This window comes from Petaurus breviceps, unplaced genomic scaffold (genome assembly GCF_028583685.1).
Source record: "Petaurus breviceps papuanus isolate PSGF00001 unplaced genomic scaffold, PetGlider_PUasm1.0 37, whole genome shotgun sequence".
Lineage (NCBI taxonomy): Eukaryota > Metazoa > Chordata > Mammalia > Diprotodontia > Petauridae > Petaurus > Petaurus breviceps.
The window spans coordinates 28,662,862-28,681,852 of record NW_027186296.1 but is presented as its reverse complement, the minus strand read 5'-3'; the positions used below and the strand labels follow the sequence as shown (position 1 = coordinate 28,681,852).

At 39.0% G+C, this 18,991-nt stretch overlaps 1 protein-coding gene across 1 annotated transcript in view; it reads right to left on the bottom strand.

Annotated features, from left to right (window-relative positions):
- Positions 1-18,991, bottom strand: part of LIPC (lipase C, hepatic type) — a 62,148-nt gene that overhangs the window by 30,805 nt on the left and 12,352 nt on the right. The window contains exons 4-6 of the mRNA XM_069099297.1: positions 15,619-15,736; positions 10,490-10,723; positions 6,506-6,748 (exon numbers count right to left, since the gene is read on the bottom strand). Of these exons, the coding sequence (XP_068955398.1) occupies positions 6,506-6,748; positions 10,490-10,723; positions 15,619-15,736 (595 nt within the window). The remainder of the gene's footprint in view (positions 1-6,505; positions 6,749-10,489; positions 10,724-15,618; positions 15,737-18,991) is intronic.

Genomic DNA, 18,991 nt, shown 5'->3' with positions numbered 1-18,991 from the left:
GATCTGTTGTGTTCCCTCTTCACATCCACATGTTTTAGAATACCTACCTTCCTTGGAGGTTCTGGTCAGTAAATCCTTCCTAGGATTTGTGTAAAATCCTATCCCAATCAACCCATTTGCTAGGGTCCTCGTCTCTATTTTGTATTTATCTTTATATTGGTTGTTTCTCTCCAGTAAAATGTAAACTACCTGAGGTTCTAGATCGCTTTATTTTGTCTTTGCTTCTCTAATGAATCACAGTGGCTGGAACGCAGTAGGGAGTTAATATTTGTTGAATGAGTGAATAAATGAATCATGTGGCAGCATTACATAGTAGTGATTGGGGAAATTACTTCATCCAGACACTTTCTGGAGCTCTATCATTATCACAAGCAGGGCAGGTGATACATTCTTAACTTGCTTTAAACATAGTTTCATTTTTAAAAAAAATTAAAGATAGGGAAGCAACAGGAAGAACCATGATTCTGTATGTTATTCACCAAGTCTGTCTGCAACACATCCTACAATACTGAAAGGGTTGTGATTGCTGAGTCATTGTCAGTGATTTTTGAAAGATTGTGGAGAGTGAGAGAAGTAGTGTAAAACTGGAGGATATGTATCCTCATTCCAAGAAAGAAAATAGGGTACATTCTGTAAGGTGTAGTCCTGTTAACTTGACTTTGGTTCCTGGCAAAATTCTTTTTTTTTTTTTTGTAAAGCAATCAGGGTTAAGTAACTTGCTAAAGGTTACATGGCCAGTTATTTCTGGGTGTGGTGCTAAGTATCTGAGCCCGGATTTGATCCCCAGGTCATCCTGACACTGGAGCCAGTGCTCTTACTCGCTGAGCCACCTGGCTGCCCCTTCCTGGCAAAATTCTAGAGTGTATTATTAAACAAAGATGAGCTGGTTATTGAAAGAGATGTGTGAACCATGAAAAGAAGTGACCATTCATTCTTGAAATTCGTGAAAAAGAAGGAAAGAAAAAGCCAGGCATAGTTTAACATGAATTGAGATTTGGGGAAAGCATTTTCCAAAGGGTTTAGAGAGAGGATAAGTAGGATCTAATGTCCTAAAAATCTTCAGGGGAAGTTGGCTCAAGTGGGATGATATATTCTCAAGAATGAAATTTTGAAAACACAAAAAAATTCTGAAAACCCCATAAGCCAGGCTTATCCTCAGACAACATGTCTACCACCCAGTCAGTACTCCGTTTTGGTGTTACTGGCTAGAGATTGCATTCTGTTGGTCAGGGTAACCCCTCCATGTCATGCTGAAGCCTCAGAATAGGTAGAAATGGGCTTGTCCTAAAAGTGTAATAAAGGGAAGTTAACACTAAAGTACTTAGATCACTTTGAGATTTGTGATTCCATTGAGAAGAAAGAGGGGGAGCTGCCTAAAGGGACTGACATGGGCCTAGGGAATTCATTGGACAACTCAGATTTTTTAAAAAAGAAATACACGGAAACTGGGATCAAGGTAGGCTGTGAAAAGTAAATGCAAAAGTGTAACAATTACTAGTCTAGTAACTAGTGTCAGGAGTGCCAAAGCATAGCATGAACTGAATGAACAAGTAGCAAAACTAAGGGAAAAAAAGGTTTCAAAAAACACACAAACCTGTGTTGGGGGCAAAAGGGGAATTTTAAAAGGGATTATAACTACTGTTAATGATGATACCAATCGATTACTGTTAAGAGGCATAACTACTTAATTCTTTTATTTTTTTCTCTTTTCTAAGGAGAAGGATCTTTGGACTAGGCAGCCTAACAGAAATGGTTATCAGTGATTCAAGACTAAAGGTAAAGGAAGAGCTCATATTAAAATGTCCTCAATGAGTTTAAAGTTGTGAAGTTTAAAGGTCATGAAAAATTACATCCTAAGATGCAAAAAGAATTATGATTAATGCACCACAGTTCATGGTCTTTCAGAGATCTTGGAGAATAGGAGAGGTACAACACAAGTGGAAAAAGACTTAAAAAGAGATAAAGGGCTAATTGTTCAAACTCTAGGACTGTAATTTAGACTTAGATTCTTGGAAAAAATTATAGGACTCATTATTAAAGGGATGACTTATGAGTACTTAGAAAAGGAAGGCAGTGATCACTAAGAGCTGGTATAGTTTATTAAGATAAGATCACGTCAGACTGACCTTATTTGCTTTTTTATGACACAGTTGTTAGGCTAGATGGAATTTACCTAGATTTCAACTATACATCTGACAAAGTTGCTCGTGTTATCTTTGTCAACAAGATGGAAAACTCTGGGCTAGGTAATAGTAAGGTGGCTTCAGAATAGCTTAACTAAGATCTGAAGCATAGTCATTAAAGGGTTGGAGTCAGCTTGGAGGTAGGTCTCTGTGATAGTAATTTTGGAAGTATAAAGAATCATACAGGATAGAAGCGCACTTTGTATTTTTGTCTATTTAATAGGTCTCCATGGCCAAAAATTTCATCATCTTTTGATTGTTGAATGTTTTTCCAGTTAGCTAGGCTGATCCTTAGACAATATATTTACCACCAGGCCAGTACTTCAATTCTTTTCAGTTTGGTGTTACTGGCTAGAGATTGCACTCTGTTGATAAAGCAGGGTGACCTCCATATCATGTTGAAGTCGCAGAACAGGTAGAAATGGGGTTGTCCTAAAAGTGTTATAAAGGGAAGTTAGAAGTAAGGCACTTAGATCACTGTGGGGGTACTTCTTAGGCATTTGTGATATTGGGTTAAATATAGCAACTAATGGTACTAAAGACATGCTCTGAGAGAGTCAGAAGGTTGATGACTTTATTGTTCTACTTATAGGAATTTTGTATTCACGAGGTGTAGAAATAGTTATGAGACACAGTGAAAGAGTAGGAGGGGGGGGGCAGCCAGGTGGCGCAGTGAGTAAGAGCGCTGGCCTGGGAGTCGGGAGGACCCGAGATCAGTTCCGGCCTCAGATACTTAACACCCACACAAAATAACTGGCCGTGTAACCTTGGGCAAGTTACTTAACCCCAATTGCTTTAAAAAAAGAAAAAGAAAGAGTAGAAGGAGAGTACTCCCCTTCCTTCTTTCCACTCAGGTCAGTGGATGACTGGGTTGTCACTATAATTGGTGGTTATACCACTGATTACCAAGATGGCTGGCTTCATGTTGTCATATTTATGTTTCCCCCACCCAATGATAAACGATGAAGGAAGAATACCATACCTCTGCTTCCTATCACTGACTTGGAGAGTAAAGAACAAGAAAAAATGAGTACCATCCTAGGCTATTTGGGGGCTACTAAAAAGTATAAGCATTTATCAAACACCAACCCCATGATAGGTATTGTGCTAAACACTGGAGATATGAAGACAAAAATGAGACAGAACCTACTCTCAGGGAACTTACATTCTATTTGGGGAAACAGCACATACCCATAAGAATATACAAAATATACCTGGAGAGAAACTGGTCCTGTGATTTCATTGGTATAAGGTTAATTAAAAGATGAGGAAACTTCCCTCTTCCAATGCTGGTCAGCATCTTCTCTGCAACTCATAGTCTTAGAGCCCTGAGAAGTTAAGTGACTTGCCCAGAGTCACACAGCCATCAAGAGTCAAGGGTAGGACTTGAACGGGTTTTCCTGGCTTCAAGACCTGTTCTTTATCTACTATTGCCTCTAAGACTATGGAAAATATATAAAAATAAATGCAATTGGGGGGGGGAGGAGGGGAAGTATTAACAGTTGTGTAGTTTTGGAAAAGTCTCACAGAGGAGATAGCTTTGATGAAAGTAATGGATTCAGTGAGGCAGAGGAAAGGAGGGAATGTATTGTAGACACAGGGAAAATTCAGAGCAAAGGCAATGAGATATGAGCTGGAGTGTCATGTGGGAAGAATCTCAAGGAACCCTTTTTGACTGGGTTGAAGAAGACAACCTGGAAAAGTCAGTTGGAACCAGGTTGTGAAGGCCTTTAGGTGCCTTATGGAGACATTTGTATTTAATCCTAGAGCTAACAGGGAACCATTGAGATTTATTGAGTAGGGCAGTGACATGGTCAGACCAGTGCTTGAGGAATATGATTTTGGCAGTTATGTGGACAATGGATTGGGAAGGGGAGAGACTGGAGAAAAGGAGATCAATGAGGAGACAACTGCAGTTGTCTACCTAGGAAGTCCAGGTAGGAAGGCCTGACCCAGGATTGTGGCCATGAAAGAAAAGAGGGGGCACTTAGGTATTGCAGTTAGATATTCTCCTAATTGTTTACCATCCCCCACCTTATTTACCTCTCACCTCAAGCCTTCTTCCTTGGGAAACTTTCAAAATTCACTCCCAAATACTAACAATTTTTAGTCTACAACTGTTGAATAATAATAGCTCTAGGTTAAAATGCTTTCACATCCCTTTCATTTCATAACAATACTGCGAGGTAACTAGTATAAGTATTATTATACCCATTTTACAAGGTGAAGAAATTGAGGCATAGAGAGGTTAAGTGACCTGTAAATCACACAGCTTATAAATGGCAGAGCAGGGGCTCAAACTTAACTCTGAAGACTAGAAGTCTGGTGACCTTTCCACTATTACTGCACTATCCTAATCTTAAAAAAAAATTTTTTTTGAATGTTTAGAGTCTTACAAAAATATATTCTCTTTTCTCTCCATTTTTGTCTACATAATTTTTCTTTTTTCACCATTTGCTGGCAGGCCCTCCACTCAGACTATGAATTCAGTCACATAATGCTTAAGGAACAGCCGTTCCTGCATAGGGACCAGCCTCCTTTGTAAAAAAAAAAGGCTGCCCCTCCCTGTCTGAAGCAGATGCAGAAATTTTATGCCCATGATGCACTGCTGTGATTACTTGAATTGCTTGGCTCCTTGATGGAATCAGGAGAGGAAGTTAAAGTTCAGGCAGGTAAAGGGATCCTTTGTTTAAAAAGTAATTTCCTTGGTATTTGCAGCCTTTCTCATCATGACGCAGTTCTCCAGGCATACCACTGATAAAGTTATCTAGAAATGTCAGCAAGGCAGTAAGATGTGAGCTCATCTAGATCTGTGCATAAGGCAGAAATGTTGATGCAAACAGATGTAGGATTATTCATCCTGTAAGATTCAACCTAAATGTAAGTATCGAATTCCTCCTGCATTCTTTCCCTTCTGGTTATGGTCCAACATTATGCCACAGTTCCTCCTCTGACCTCCTCTTCAACCCAGAGAGGGACCAGAATTGTGTTTGTTACCATGGGTAAGTACTCAGCTAATGAGCATTTGAAGAACAGCCTAGGGTTGGAAACGTCTCCTTTGGATGATGATATCTGATAAAATCAGCTGATTAAACCTTTGGGGGAAGTTCTGTTAGAAGGACAAAGTTTGCTTCTTTTTGATAAAAAAGAAGTTGGCCCATATGATTTGTTCTACGAGATATTGGGGCTTTTTTAGCTCTTGGCAGAGAGCCTGAATATGTTAAGCTGGATGTTGGGGAAAGAGACCAAATGACTCCATGAGAACTTTACTGACATGTGTTGTTTTAGATTTGGGATGTTTAAATTACTAATAACTCACATAGCTACAAGTTTATGTAGTTGTAAGTTATAGAACTTATGTAGTTATAGTTTATAGAACTTACATAGCTTATATAATTAACATCCAGTTCCTTAAGGTTTACAAATTGCTTTCTTCACAACAAAGATCATCAAAGCTAGAAGGGAATTACTTTGGAGATGATTTTTGCCTAAACCCTCCATTTTACAGATGAGAAAACTACATGGGAGAAGCGGAATGACCTGAGTGGGTTAACACAATGAGTTAATTATGGAGCTGGGACGAAATTCCACATTTTTTGATCCTCTCATCCTTTCACGCACTTTCCCCTGTACATTGGCATGCAGTGTTTGTACACACAAGCCTTGCCTAAAAGGCCACCGATGCAGGACTTCTCACTGGTCAATATTGCTTATTCGTTGTGCGGTGTCTTTGGGAGGAGCAGAGTTGATGAAAGTTGGTGAGAAGAGAGATGCTGATCTTCTGACTTCCAGCTCTGAGAGAGAAGAGATGCTATTTCAAACTCTCTTCAGATCCTCAGAGGAAGTGGCAGATGCTGAAGAAGTTGATTTGTAGAGGAACTGACATTTTGATCAGACTGGGTTCTTTGCAGAAATTGGGTTCTTCTCTCCCTTCAGGGATCTGAGGAGAGCCTGGAATGGTGTCGCTTCTCTCTCAACACTGGAATCTCTCTTCTCATCATCTTTTACCCATTCTCTTTGCCCTATGCAGGCACCAGGCACTGAATAATCAATATCTACCAGTGAGAAGAATCCTATAGAAATGTACTTTGAGGCAAAAGTTAAATATAAGGGAAACAGAGACCAGCTCATCTTCCCCCGTCCCTTCCCCCCACCCCCCAAATTTAAACAACTTACTGGATTCCTAACTACTTCTGCTTAAACATTACTAACACCTTTGGAAAAGGTGGCCAACCTGTGACTTGAGTCAGAAGGGAAAGGAGAGGAGACCAAGTACTATCTTTTGGAGGGGCTCACAACTATTTTGGAGGCTTCACACTTACCTTTAAAAGGGGTGTGTGCTTGTGTGACCAAGAAGAGTTTTTTACTTTTCTGCTGCCGCTGTTTCCTGATATGGTAGCCCAGGGTGTTACATCGGCCTTTCTTGCAATCCAGGCACAAACCCTTGTTGAAGGTATTCATGTCACTACACCAATAGGCTGTGCTCTGCAGGTGGTCATGCAGGATAGAGTCGATGAAGAGGTGAACTGATCTTTCATGGGCACATTTTACTGTCTGCGTGATCCCTGAAATATGCCAACAGCATACCTTAAGATGTTTGATACCAGGATAACAATTAGAGTGGGGTGACCAGGGGTTTTTCCTCAGGGCACAAACATTTAGGAGGGGGTTGACATCATATTTCCCCAGCAGCATAGAAATAGCCTAGTTAGCAAGAACTAGCTAGTTAAAATTGGAAACTACCCAATGGTGTGGCTTCCTCTTTTCCAGCCATTGTGCTTTCTCTACTTACCTCCCCGCCAAGTATGGGCTGTAGTCCCACTGTGTTTCCAGGCCTCTATGTCTTTGAATTTGTCTTAAGTTTATTTGAAGGTCCTTTGCATGCTGCTTTTCTGGGGTACATGTTGTAAAATTTGACCCAGGCATGAAAAATGCTAGTTACAACTTCCCATTACACACATAGTTCCTATGTTGATTTCACACTAGAAAGGGTGGGGACATTTTCACAGGATGTTGACTTGGAATGCAGGTCTTCCCTTTGCTCTTCCTTCAGTGACTACCTAGACACAACCACCTCAAAAATAATCCAATAAGTCTTTAACCACTCATGTCTGTTAGGATGGGAGAAATCAAGTTGGGCCTTCTGAATGAAAATATTTTAGTGAAAGAGGAAAACAAGACTCATGACACTGATCTATTTTTCTAATCTCTGCTTAATAGTCTCTGACGGTATAGCTGTGTCATATATATGTAGTACAGTACAGGAAGCAGTGTGGTACTATAGAAAGGGCACTAACTGCAGTCAGAAGACCTAGGTTCAAATCCTGCCTCTGATGTTTTCTACCTGTGTGACTGTCGTCAAATTATTTTTACTCCTCTAGGTCTCAGTTTTCTCATCTGTAAAAACAGGTGGTTTCATTACACGGCCTATGAGAGCTTTATAGTTCTCTCTTTCTTTCTTTGTCTCTCTCTCCCTTTCTCCTTTTGTTTTTCTCTCTCCTCTCTCCTTCCCTCTTCTGTCTTTCCCTTTCTTCCTCTCTCCTTCCCTCTTCTGTCTGTCTTTCCCTTTCTTCCTCTCTCCTTCTCTCTTTTTATTTGTCCTTATCTTTCCTCCTTCCCTCTCTCTTTCCGCCCTTCCCTCTCTCTTCACCCCTTCCCTATCTCCCCCTCTCCCTTCTTTGTCTCTCTTTCTCTCTCTTTCACTTGGAAGTTAGTGAAAATAAAGATATGATTTTAAAATCTATCCATTAAAAGGTGTCCATGGATTCCAGGTTAAAAACTCATAATTTAGTGCTGAGTGATACTCCTACTCCTACCACCACCACCACTAACAATAATAGCTAGCATGCGTCTGTGTGTATACATATGTATTCACACATATACATGTGTATATATATATAATATACATATCTATATATATAAATATATCTTTAAGGTTTGCAAAGTGCTTTTGCAAATATTATCTCATTTTATCCTCACAACTGTTCTGTAAAGTAGTTGTTATTTTTATCCCTATTTTCCAGATGATGAAACTGAGTCAAGTAGTTAAGTGACTTGCCCAAGGTCACAGTTAGTAAGTGTCTGAGGCAGGATTTGAATTCAGGTCTTCTTGACTCCATATCCTCTATTCTATTTATTTAGCCAAGTAGATATCATTATTATTATTATTAAACCCCCTCATTTTACAGATGAGGAATGTGAGGACCAGCAGAGTAAAGTCTAGGTCACATAAAGTAATAAATAGCAGATCCAAAATTCTAAGCCAAGTTCTCCAAATCCAGTGGTCTTTGTTACACAGTCTAAGTGAGACTTCCTGCTTGACTACAGTAGGGCTGGCCTATCTATAATTTGATAAATAGGAGCTACCAAACTTCAGAAGGAAAATGTCTTAAATCAAGTCTCAATATAATGTAGTTAATTTTATAAAAACCTTTTGTTAGTGTTAAAAAAAAGTTAACTGTTTTTTGTTTTCTAACTTGTCTTTTAAAAATTAAGTTGACTTTTTTTTTATTACCCTTAGAACTTTCTCTGCACCTGGGTAGGTTGTCAAATGTAAATAGGCCAAATAGATATCAATTGACAAACATTCTTACTCAAGTCATAAAAATTCTACAGAAATATTTAAAGAAAAAATATTTTACAGCCATTGCTTTATAGACTGATAGAATTTCCTGATTAAAGAAGAGAACAGATAAATCAGTGCTTCTTTGTGATATGAGCAAACAGGTTTTTCCAGTTCCTTCAAGGTTTCAGGATTTTAGTGGAAATGGCCAGCTCACACCAGGCTTCTATGTTGGTCAGATGACTGGGTTGGGTGAAAGTCTAGAGTAATGGGCATGCTAGTGCATTAGGATATTAACACAAATGGAAGGCAAGGTAATTTATCTTCTCCCTTAAATCATGATCAAACAGGAAAACATTGGGATAGTGCTGAGAACTCTACACTGTGTGTATGTACACGTGTACAGTCTAGTAGACATATATGTATATACACAACCACAAACATACTATGTGATATATACATATATGTATATACACATATGTGTGTACATATATATTTGAGGTAGGTCTGAAATTTCATTCACTTAGGGAATTCTTAGTGAGAAAATTCTTTCCATCAATGTAAATCTGCAATTTTATAGCTTTACAGAATTCCCTGGGGCACTGAGAGGTTAAGTGATTTGCCCAGTGCCACATAACAAGTTTATGTGAGAGCTGGAACTTGTCTCTTGTGGACCCTGAGGCCAATCCTTTCTATCCACTACATCTAGACTCTTACCTTGCATATAGTAAAAACTTAATTAGTATTTGTTGAAATGAATTGAAATATAGTACATCATTGTGCATCAGAAACTGCCAAGGGTGATTTCACAGGTTAGTAGACCTTGTATCATTCTGCATCCAGACAACTCTAGGGCTCCCCAAAAGGTGGGGGTGAAGAAAATAGAGGGGGAAAATACTCCCAAATGCACAATTTTACAAACACTATTTTTTAAGGATGGAATTAGATTGCACTTTTAAAATAATAATGATAGCTTGCATTTATATAGTGCTTTAAAGTTTACAGAGTATTTTTTATAGACATATGTATTTATATTCTCTCATTTGATCCTTACAACAATTCTCTAAAATAGGTTTCTATTATTATTCCCATTTTAGAGATGAGGAAACAGAGGCTCCAAGAAGTTTGATGACTTGTCTAGAGTCACAATGCTAGTAAGTGTCTGAGGTAGGATTCAACCCAAGTCTTCATGATTCTAAGTAAAGCATTCATTCCACCCACCACACCAGAAGGGTCAAATACTTTGTGGTTCACCACATTCTCCAGTGTAATCTAAACCAGACTAAAATGTAACTTGGAAATATTTAACAAACTAAATTAAAATGCATTAGAACATAGATAATGTTAACATGTAGTTTTCTAAATTAATATGCAGCCTGCAGGGATCCTTAGGCATGGTTTAATGGCTCCTGTTTCTATATGACTTTGACCTTGCTATGCTACTTCATGCTGCCTTTTAAAACATATAACTTGAAGTTACCTTGGAGATCATCTTGTGCCAACCCTTCCATTTTATCAATGAGAAGACTATGACTCAGACAGGTCATGTGATTTGTCCAAACATGATTGTCACCACACCCCTTTTCAAACTTTCCAGGAAAAGAGCTTTTCATGTCGCTACTATATTGTAATTCTGTAGCGTACTGTAGGGTTAGTTTGTAACCTTTGGGGAATTCTACTGCTAGAAGTCCTAAGGGAAGGATACCTATTGGCCAAAGTTCTTGACTAATCTTTCCTTTCTTACCATGGAAGCCATGCTGTGCGATGTGTCTGTACATGAGTAAGAAGTGGCAGCCAGGCTGGAAGGTGCCTCCGTTGGGATAGAAGTCATAATGTGCCACCGGCTGCTTGATCCCCACGCTCAGCCCCATGTGCTCCTGGGTGAATGTGTGAATAGCGTCCACAAAGTCAGCATCATCTGGTGACAGGCGTTCAGTGGGGGATGTCCCTTCAAATAAGGGACCAGCTGGATCTAGCCCTTATAAAAAATACAAGAAAATAAGAGGAGGAATTTTGCTTTTGAGCTTTATGATAGTCCAACACCAAGGACATTTCTGTGCAAGAGGAGACAGAGAGAAGACAAATATTAGGGTTTTTTTTTTTCGTTAGACTAATGTCATGACCTTACATATTAGACCCTCAGGAATTAGAAATAAAGTAATTTAGAACTGATGATGCAATAATCCAGATGTAGTTTGGGTTGACATCTGCCTTTAAAATTGTCTAGGGAAAAAGGATGTTTTAGAGAACATAAACACAATTGTAGGGGGAAAGCTTAGTCTACTTAGGAAAACTAATTTCTAGTACTTTCAAAACCACTTGAGGGATGCTAATGAAATCATTACAAATTGTTTTTACCCATGGTTAAAGCAAGATTGGCACAATATGGTTTGCTTGTGTTTTGCCATTAGCTGTTAGGTCTTCCACTTTGCCCTTAGTTGTAATTAGCAATAGAGTTAATGATAAAGATTTTTTGGCAAATCTACAAAAGATGAGTTTATGTTCTAATATTCTTATTCAGCTGCAAAAAGCAGGCATTTCATCTACCTGTACAATAACCCACAGAATAGTAAATATAAATGCTACAGCACAGACATTTGCCCTCAGACTATTTCTATCTAAACTCCATCAAAAAAGATGAGGACGATATAATAATGGATCTCATTCGTAGTAAGCCCTTTACAGTTTTGCAGGATGGGATCCCATCCTACTAATATCTCAGTCCAATCAAGCCCTTTGTAATTTACAATTTCCTCACCACAGCTGGGAGGGGGTAGGTAGTACAAGTATTATCCTCATCTTTATTTTAGAGAACAGGAAATTGAGGCTCAGAACTATACAGGTGAGTTGGTGTTAGATTTAGAGTCAGCATTCCCAAGTTCAGATCATCAATCAGTCTGTATTAAGCACCTACTAAGTCCCAGGCTCTGTGCTGGGTGCTGATAATGCAAATAAATACAAGGACTAAGACTATCACAATTCACAAGGAGCTAATGGGGAAAGATAACACAAATACATATATAGCCTAAGTATAAAGTAACTCTGTGTGTGTGTGTGTGTGTGTCAGTGTAAATATGCTTATACTCACAAGGTACTTAAATATAAAGTAGTTTGGGAGGATAGTCACTAGCAAGGGGGGGTGGGGTCAAGAAAGGCTTTAATTGGGGCTGTCCCAGGTGGCGCAGTGAGTAAGAGCGCCAGCCCCGGCATCGGGAGATCTGGGATCAGCTCCGGCCTCAGATACTCTGCATCCACACAAAAATAACTGGCCATGTAACCTTGAGCAAGTTACTTAACCCCGATTGCTTTAAAAAAAAAAAAAAAGAAAGGCTTTAATGCCTTGAGCTAAGTTTTAAAGGAAGAGGAATCTATGAGGCAAAGGTAAACCTGTAAGAGAGAGTGTATTTTAGGTAGGAGGGATGGCCAATGCAAAGGCACAGAAATGAGAATGAATTATCAAGCGTGAAGAGCGAAAAGGGAAGCCAATTTTTTCCAGACTGCAAAGTACAGAAAGAAGGGGGAGGGGAACAAGAATTTAAGTATCTGTTGTGTGTCAGTTATTGGGCTAAGCACTTTATAAATATTAATCTCATTTAACCCTCACAACAACCTTTTGAGGTAGGTGTTATTATTATACCCATTTTAGAGTTGAAGAAACTGAGAGAGACAGAGGTTAAGTGCCTTGCCCAGGGCCCCACAGTTAGAAAGTATTTGAAGCAAGTAATTTCCAATGAGGCTGGAAAGATAGGCTGGGTTCAGGTGCTATAGGGTCTTAAAAAACAGAGGAATTTGGATTTTATCTTAGAAGCAAGAGGAAGTCACTAGAGTTGATTGAGTCACATAGTTAGCTTTGTAGTTAAGAAAAATTACTTTGGTAGAAGTATGTAGGATGGGCTGGAGTGGTAAGTGACTTGAGCCAGAGAGACCAGTTAGGACAATGTTATAATAGTCCAGATGATAGGTGATGAATACCTGAATTAGGGTGGGACCTATGTGAATGTAGATAAGGGGGTGGATGCAAGAGATGTTGTGAAGGTAACCAGGCAAGATTTAGCAACTGATTAGATATGTGGGGTGAGGGAGAATGAGGAGTCCAGGATAATGCTGAGATTACAAACCTGGGAGACTGGAAGGGCAGCTAAGTGGTGCAATGGATAAAGTGCCGGGCCTAGAGTCAGGAAGACTCGTCTTCCTGAGTTCAAATCTGGCCTTACACATTCACTAACTATATGACCCTGGGCTTAATCCTGTTTGCCTCAATTTCTCATCTGTAAAATGAGCTGGAAAAGGAAATGGCAAACCACTCCAGTATCTTTGTCAAGAAAACCCCAAATGGAAACAGAGATTCAGAAGGAAGGATGGAAGGTCAGAGTATGGGCTAACTAAAAACTTGTTAGTTGATTGACAGATCCCAGATACAAGGCCTGGAAGATGTTCCTTTACTTGTCACTGTTCTTTAAATTTGGGAATAATAAAACTGATTTTTTAAAATAAACAAAATACCATCTTGCAAAGCAGAGTTTCCACTAAACCAGGGTCTTTTCTCCAAAATAAATCCAGATAACTGCCATGTTATTGGAACTTTTAGAACAAACCTGGGAATCTTGTTGTTCAACTGAAAGCAAATAGACGTGCTCAAGGCTGCTAGTCCTCCCTCTGATATGTATGTTTGTTTTTAATAAGCAGCATACCCTGTAGTTGACTCAAATCAGTAGTGTTTACTTACATTCTGTTTTCCTTTCCCTCCCTTTGGAATCCTCTTTGAAGTCTCAGATAGAGCTTGGCTTTCAACCCACTATCCTGACTAGGGAGTGTCTTTTCTAGCCACCATGATGAATGGACAGTTTCCTGTTTTTACTCTTCTCCCTCATTCCATCAGTCCAATAATTTTTTTTTAATGGCCTTTATCATGCTCTGGTGGTCAATATTCTGCATGTTTACAAGTGAAAAATGTGAATAAAACCAAGAAAGGGGGAGGTGGAATCGTGGAGCTCAGACCAGAACTTAGGGCCATTCATGGACCTAGACTGAGACTCTTGGCTAGTAGATACAGAAGTATATTGCATCTCTCACACCGTTGTAGACTGACTTATTCCAGAGTCCAAAACGGGAAGGTTGTAACCTAGGCTAGTCTTGTAAACACTTACAAGTCTGGGCTGACTTTGAAACACTCTGGGCTTAAATCACAAGCCATGATATCAGTATCTGTGCCAGTTTCAAGCCCAGCAATGCCCCCTGGTCTCTATAGGCACAGCTAGTAGTAAAAAACAACAAAACCCCCCAAAAAACAAATTAGTAGGGAGCCACTGAAGATTAAATAGGGGAGTAACATGAATAATTGTTTTCTGTTCACCACCAGTAAAATGTTGAGCATCTTTGTTTTTTAGCATTTGCATTTAGAGATAACAGGGTTAGCCAGCTTAATTTAAAAAAAAAATACACCTAAACAAGCAGAGAATTGTTGAGATGTTCCACCTTCTAGATTCCTGTAGCATTTGCTTATCCCTGACTCCCCTACATTAGTACATCTCCCTCCCACCAAAATTTCCTTTAAAAACATGTTGTATTTGTTTATCTTAGTGCCCATTGTTTCCCCAAAGCAGACTAACTACTCGAGCACAGACTCTTCATTTTTGTCTATTGAAATGATAAAATTGATTCTGTGTCTTTTTTTATTGGTCCTATTTACAGTTAATTGTTTTTTTTTTCCTGTAACTGCCTAAGTCATGGTTCTTTGTCTCTGAACTTAGTCCAGACATTCAGCTGTCCTGTAATGAGTTAAATTTAGAAATCCAGTTCTTTTATTAATCACGGTTCCATTCCTGTGTCAAGGAAATCTGTTACCCTTGAAGGATGTCTGGTTTGCTATCCAAAAAATTCAGGTCCACTACCTCTAACTACTTGCAAGTAGACTCCAACAATGAACATTTCTAGTCACAGGAGAAAAGGAGCCCCTCATTTCCAATTTCCAACCAGTCATATTGTCCCCCATGCCTCAGCTCTGTAACCAATCATACTGATTTCATCATTCATGATGTCGAATTCTTTTAACCAGCCATAACTTGTTCCCTGTCTATAAAGACCTATTCTGTGTTCTGCACTCCCCAAAACTTTAAAAAAGTCATCCCCCTGATTTGGAGTCTTAGCTTTGCTGAGGAAGCTGAGATCCCATTTATTGGTAAATTCCTGCTTTCCTAATAAATTGATTGTGCTGGGAACTTTGTGCCTCAGTCTACCTTAATTTTAACTGTTAAACTATGTATCTCTGCCATCTAGCACAGCATCTGGGACACAGTAGGTTCTTAAGGAATGCTTATTGAATAGAATTGAAATAGCAGGAACAGGATATATATTTTAGTATCTTTTGGGGGTTCTCAAAAACATAATATGCTCCAGAAGGAGTTTGGTTTCACAGGTGAAGAAGCTGAAGTACAGAATTGGCTCAGATAGTATAACAGACTAGGGGAATAGAAAGTCATCTCTCCCTCTGTCACTGTTGCTGTCTCCTTCCTTCCCCTCCTTCTTTCCTCGTTCCCTCCCTCCCACTACAAAAAAAAAAAAAACAACATACTGATAATCTCGTTTTAGACACTGTTTGGTACATCTACCAAAAACATTAATTGGAAGGGAGACGATGTGAATTAGGTTTATAATTTGCAATGAGAGACACTTAAAAGGAGAAGCTGTGTCAGTGGTAACATTGGAATTATCACTGCAACTCATCCTGTGGTGATCTGCCAGGGTAGAGGAAGCAAAGGAACCTTAATTACCATGCTGATGGAAAAGTTGGTCTGTACTTTAAAACTTCAGTGCAGGAATGAAGAAGAAAGCAAACTGGGTTTTCAGATATTATTAGTTATGAGTCATTTTTACCTGTAATTCTTCCAATCTTGTTTGTACCATTAATATAGCTGCCAGCAAATCCTGAGACATGAGCTCCAAGGCTGTACCCAATTAGATGAACATTGCTTCTGGAAAATTGAACAGCCTCCTGGAAGACAGCAGTGGTTTGCTTTAAGTATGAGAAAAGCAGTGCTCAGAATGGTCCACCATTTGCTGGGAACTCTCCATGGTATGTCTGAACTGTCCCCAGGTAGACTGTGGGATTCTTTTGGTCTGGGTTCAAATGGCTGTCACAAGCCAAATTGAAATAGACGACTTTGTTGACTCTTCCCCTCTCAGCTCAAGACTTGCCCTATTCCCTTCAGTCTTTGAAGCTATTGGCTCAGATCTTCTTTCTTTTACCCCAAACCTTTTTCAGCATGGAAGAGGAAAGGGAAGAGGGTCCCTAGGAATATTTGACATATATCTTAATTTTTTTTTCCCTGAAGTGTTCTTTCTCCTACAGAAGTCACTACAGTAGTTCCAGATAGACAAAGAACATTAAAGGAAATTTTTTCTTTTAAACTCCAATTACTTAGACAAGTGAGGGGCTTGGGGGTCCACAACATCATATAGGGCCCTGATGGAGAGATTGGATTCACTGGAGAGTTAATTGTTCATTATCATTTATAGGCTACGGTGTATCCTTTTTGTGTCTTCCATTTTCTGAGGGCTAGAATAAAGGTTGCCTCTAACAAAAAAAAGTGGGGGAGGGAGCAGGGTAAAACAAATAAATGATAATAAAAAAATAAGATAAAAGAACGTAAAAACCAAGCACCCTGGCCCCCCCCCAGCCCCCAAGGGAAAAGCACTCAGGGTTGTTAGGGTGTCAAACACATGTAAGCTGTCTGAGGGCAGGAACTTTTGTGTTTACATCTCCAACATCTGATACTGTGTCTGGTACCCAGCAGGTATTTAATAAGTGCTTTCTGATTTGATGAACCTCCTTCCTATGGACCTCAGCATCATGAAACTATACCACCAGATGCCTCCCATGACATTAAAGATGAAAAGATGCCTCTTACCACCTTACTTTCCTACTTGTATTTCCAGAATTTAGTGCAATGCTTTGTATATAGTAAGTATTTAATAAATGTTTTTTTAAATGTATTCATTACTTGATTGTAAGCTCCAGAAGGGCAGGAATTCTATCTTTTTCATTTTTTGTACCTCCTGGCACCCAGCCCAGCAATCTAAATAGAGTAGATATTTAATACATACTGATTAATTAAATTGCCATTGGTAGGTACCTGCTTCAGATGTGATCCTGTTATCCTCTTCATGTATGAAGAGTTGAAACAAGTGTAGATTGGCTTTCTCTGCTCTTTCCCATTCCCTTTTTTTGGCTTTTTTTTGGGAGAGAAGGCAGGGCAACTGGGGCCAAGTGACTGGCTAGCAGGTGTTAAGTGTCTGAGGCCAGATCCGAACTCAGGTCCTTCTGACTCCAGGGCCGGTGCTCTACTCACCCCATTCCCTTTTTTTATTTGGAGGACTAGAGGAATTAACAATTTATCATGGAATCTAAAGCTGTTGATTTTGTATATCTGATCACAAATTCTTTTATTGATGTTGATTGTGAATCCATCAGTGGTATTAAAGGTGGACTTTTCGTTGTTTTTCCGAAATTTAACAAATTAACCCAGGAAAACCATGTGACCATGGAGAGGACTGGCATGCAGGTGGACTGGACATCTTATATTTGATTGTTTGTAGTTCAGTTCACCTAATGAGGGAGGTAGATTGATCTCTACTACCTGTTGGTTATTGTACCTTCTCTGGGTTCAGGATAGTTTGCTTGTGGACCCATTTCCCACACTCACCATGCCCCAATCCCCCAACTTCTCAAGTGGGTTGAATGCTTTAGAAATATTCTGACAAAACTTCCAGAAGAGAGAAACGGGAGTTAGAATGCCCCCTCACACCCCATACCCAAACCCCAAGACATTCATGGTAATAGGAAGAGTGATTTTCTAGAAACATAATTTAGCCCATCTAGTTGTCTAGCTGTCAAAAGGTTTTAATTTGCTCTGCTTAGTCCCAGAGGGCAGGTCTATGGGCAATGATTAGAAGCTACAAGGAGGTGAATTTAGACTTGGCATAAAAAAAAAACAACACTTCCAAAGGATGTGTTAGTCAAAAATATAATATAAGGACCTGGGCTCTCCCTCTTAAGAGCCATTCACACAAAGGATGGGAATCCACTTCTTACAGTTATTGTAGAGGTGGTTATTGTTCAAGTGTGGATTAGACTGAGTATTCTCTGAGGACCATTCCCACTCTGAGATTGGAAGCCCCAGCTCAGAGGATGAAAAGAACCCCGAAATCTGCCTCACAGTGAAATCTGATCATTCTTACTAGGAAGAATTATTCCAGCTAGTCTCTTTCTGGTAGAAAGTCATGATTTCATTAAACATTTTTTCCGTCTTTTTGAGAAGACTCTCAAGCTATTTAAAATTCCAACAACTAGAGCAAGGAAGGAATATTTGCTTTCGCTACTAGACTTCTATTTCAGTGGCAATCCTGGAAAAAAAAAAGAAATGCATTCATTCTGAAAAACCTAATGCAGGGACTGAAAGTCTTTTCTTCCCCCTAAGGACCTTTAACATACAAAAAAAAAAATCAATCAAGGGTTATCTAAATTTAAAAAAATTAATTTAGATTTTCTTTAGTGAGAGAAATATAAACTTCTCTGCTCATCTGCTTTTAAAATTAAGAACAGGGAATAAATACCTCTATTCAGTAAATAAAACACATAATTAGAAATAGACTTTATTTATTGCTATTGGATGTGGCTACAGCATCAGCTTGTTGATGCTTAATTGTTTTACTTTGTTAAAAGGGAGGTTATTTTTTGGAAGGGGTAGTAATTTCAAGAAATAAAAGTGGTGTAAAAAGTAAAAGGCACTAATAAAACATTTAAAATATATTTCATGTCTATATTATGGCAAATTAAGGGGACAAAAGGGGGAGACTATAGAGGGAAAGATGCAACATGTGGAATAAATATGAAGATATATATGTATAAGTGAAAAGTGATGGGGAGAAAAAGATATGGGAACAGGGAAACAGAGGCTCATTAACTTTATGCAAATACGCCACATGATCAGGGTACACACAAGCTAATGGGTTTATAATGATCACAAAAATGGAAGATATGTTTGTCCATGTCTCTGGTAGGCAAATATATAGTTTATGCACTCAAACTGCTATTATGACCCTCTAGATTTTTAAAGAAGTAAATATTGAAAATAACTAGCTATAAAAAGCATTTTAATACCTACTTAAAATTTGAAAATACTAGTGTTCTTAAAATCCTCCCTCCTTTCCTTCCTTCCTTCCTTCCTTCCTTCCTTCCTTCCTTCCT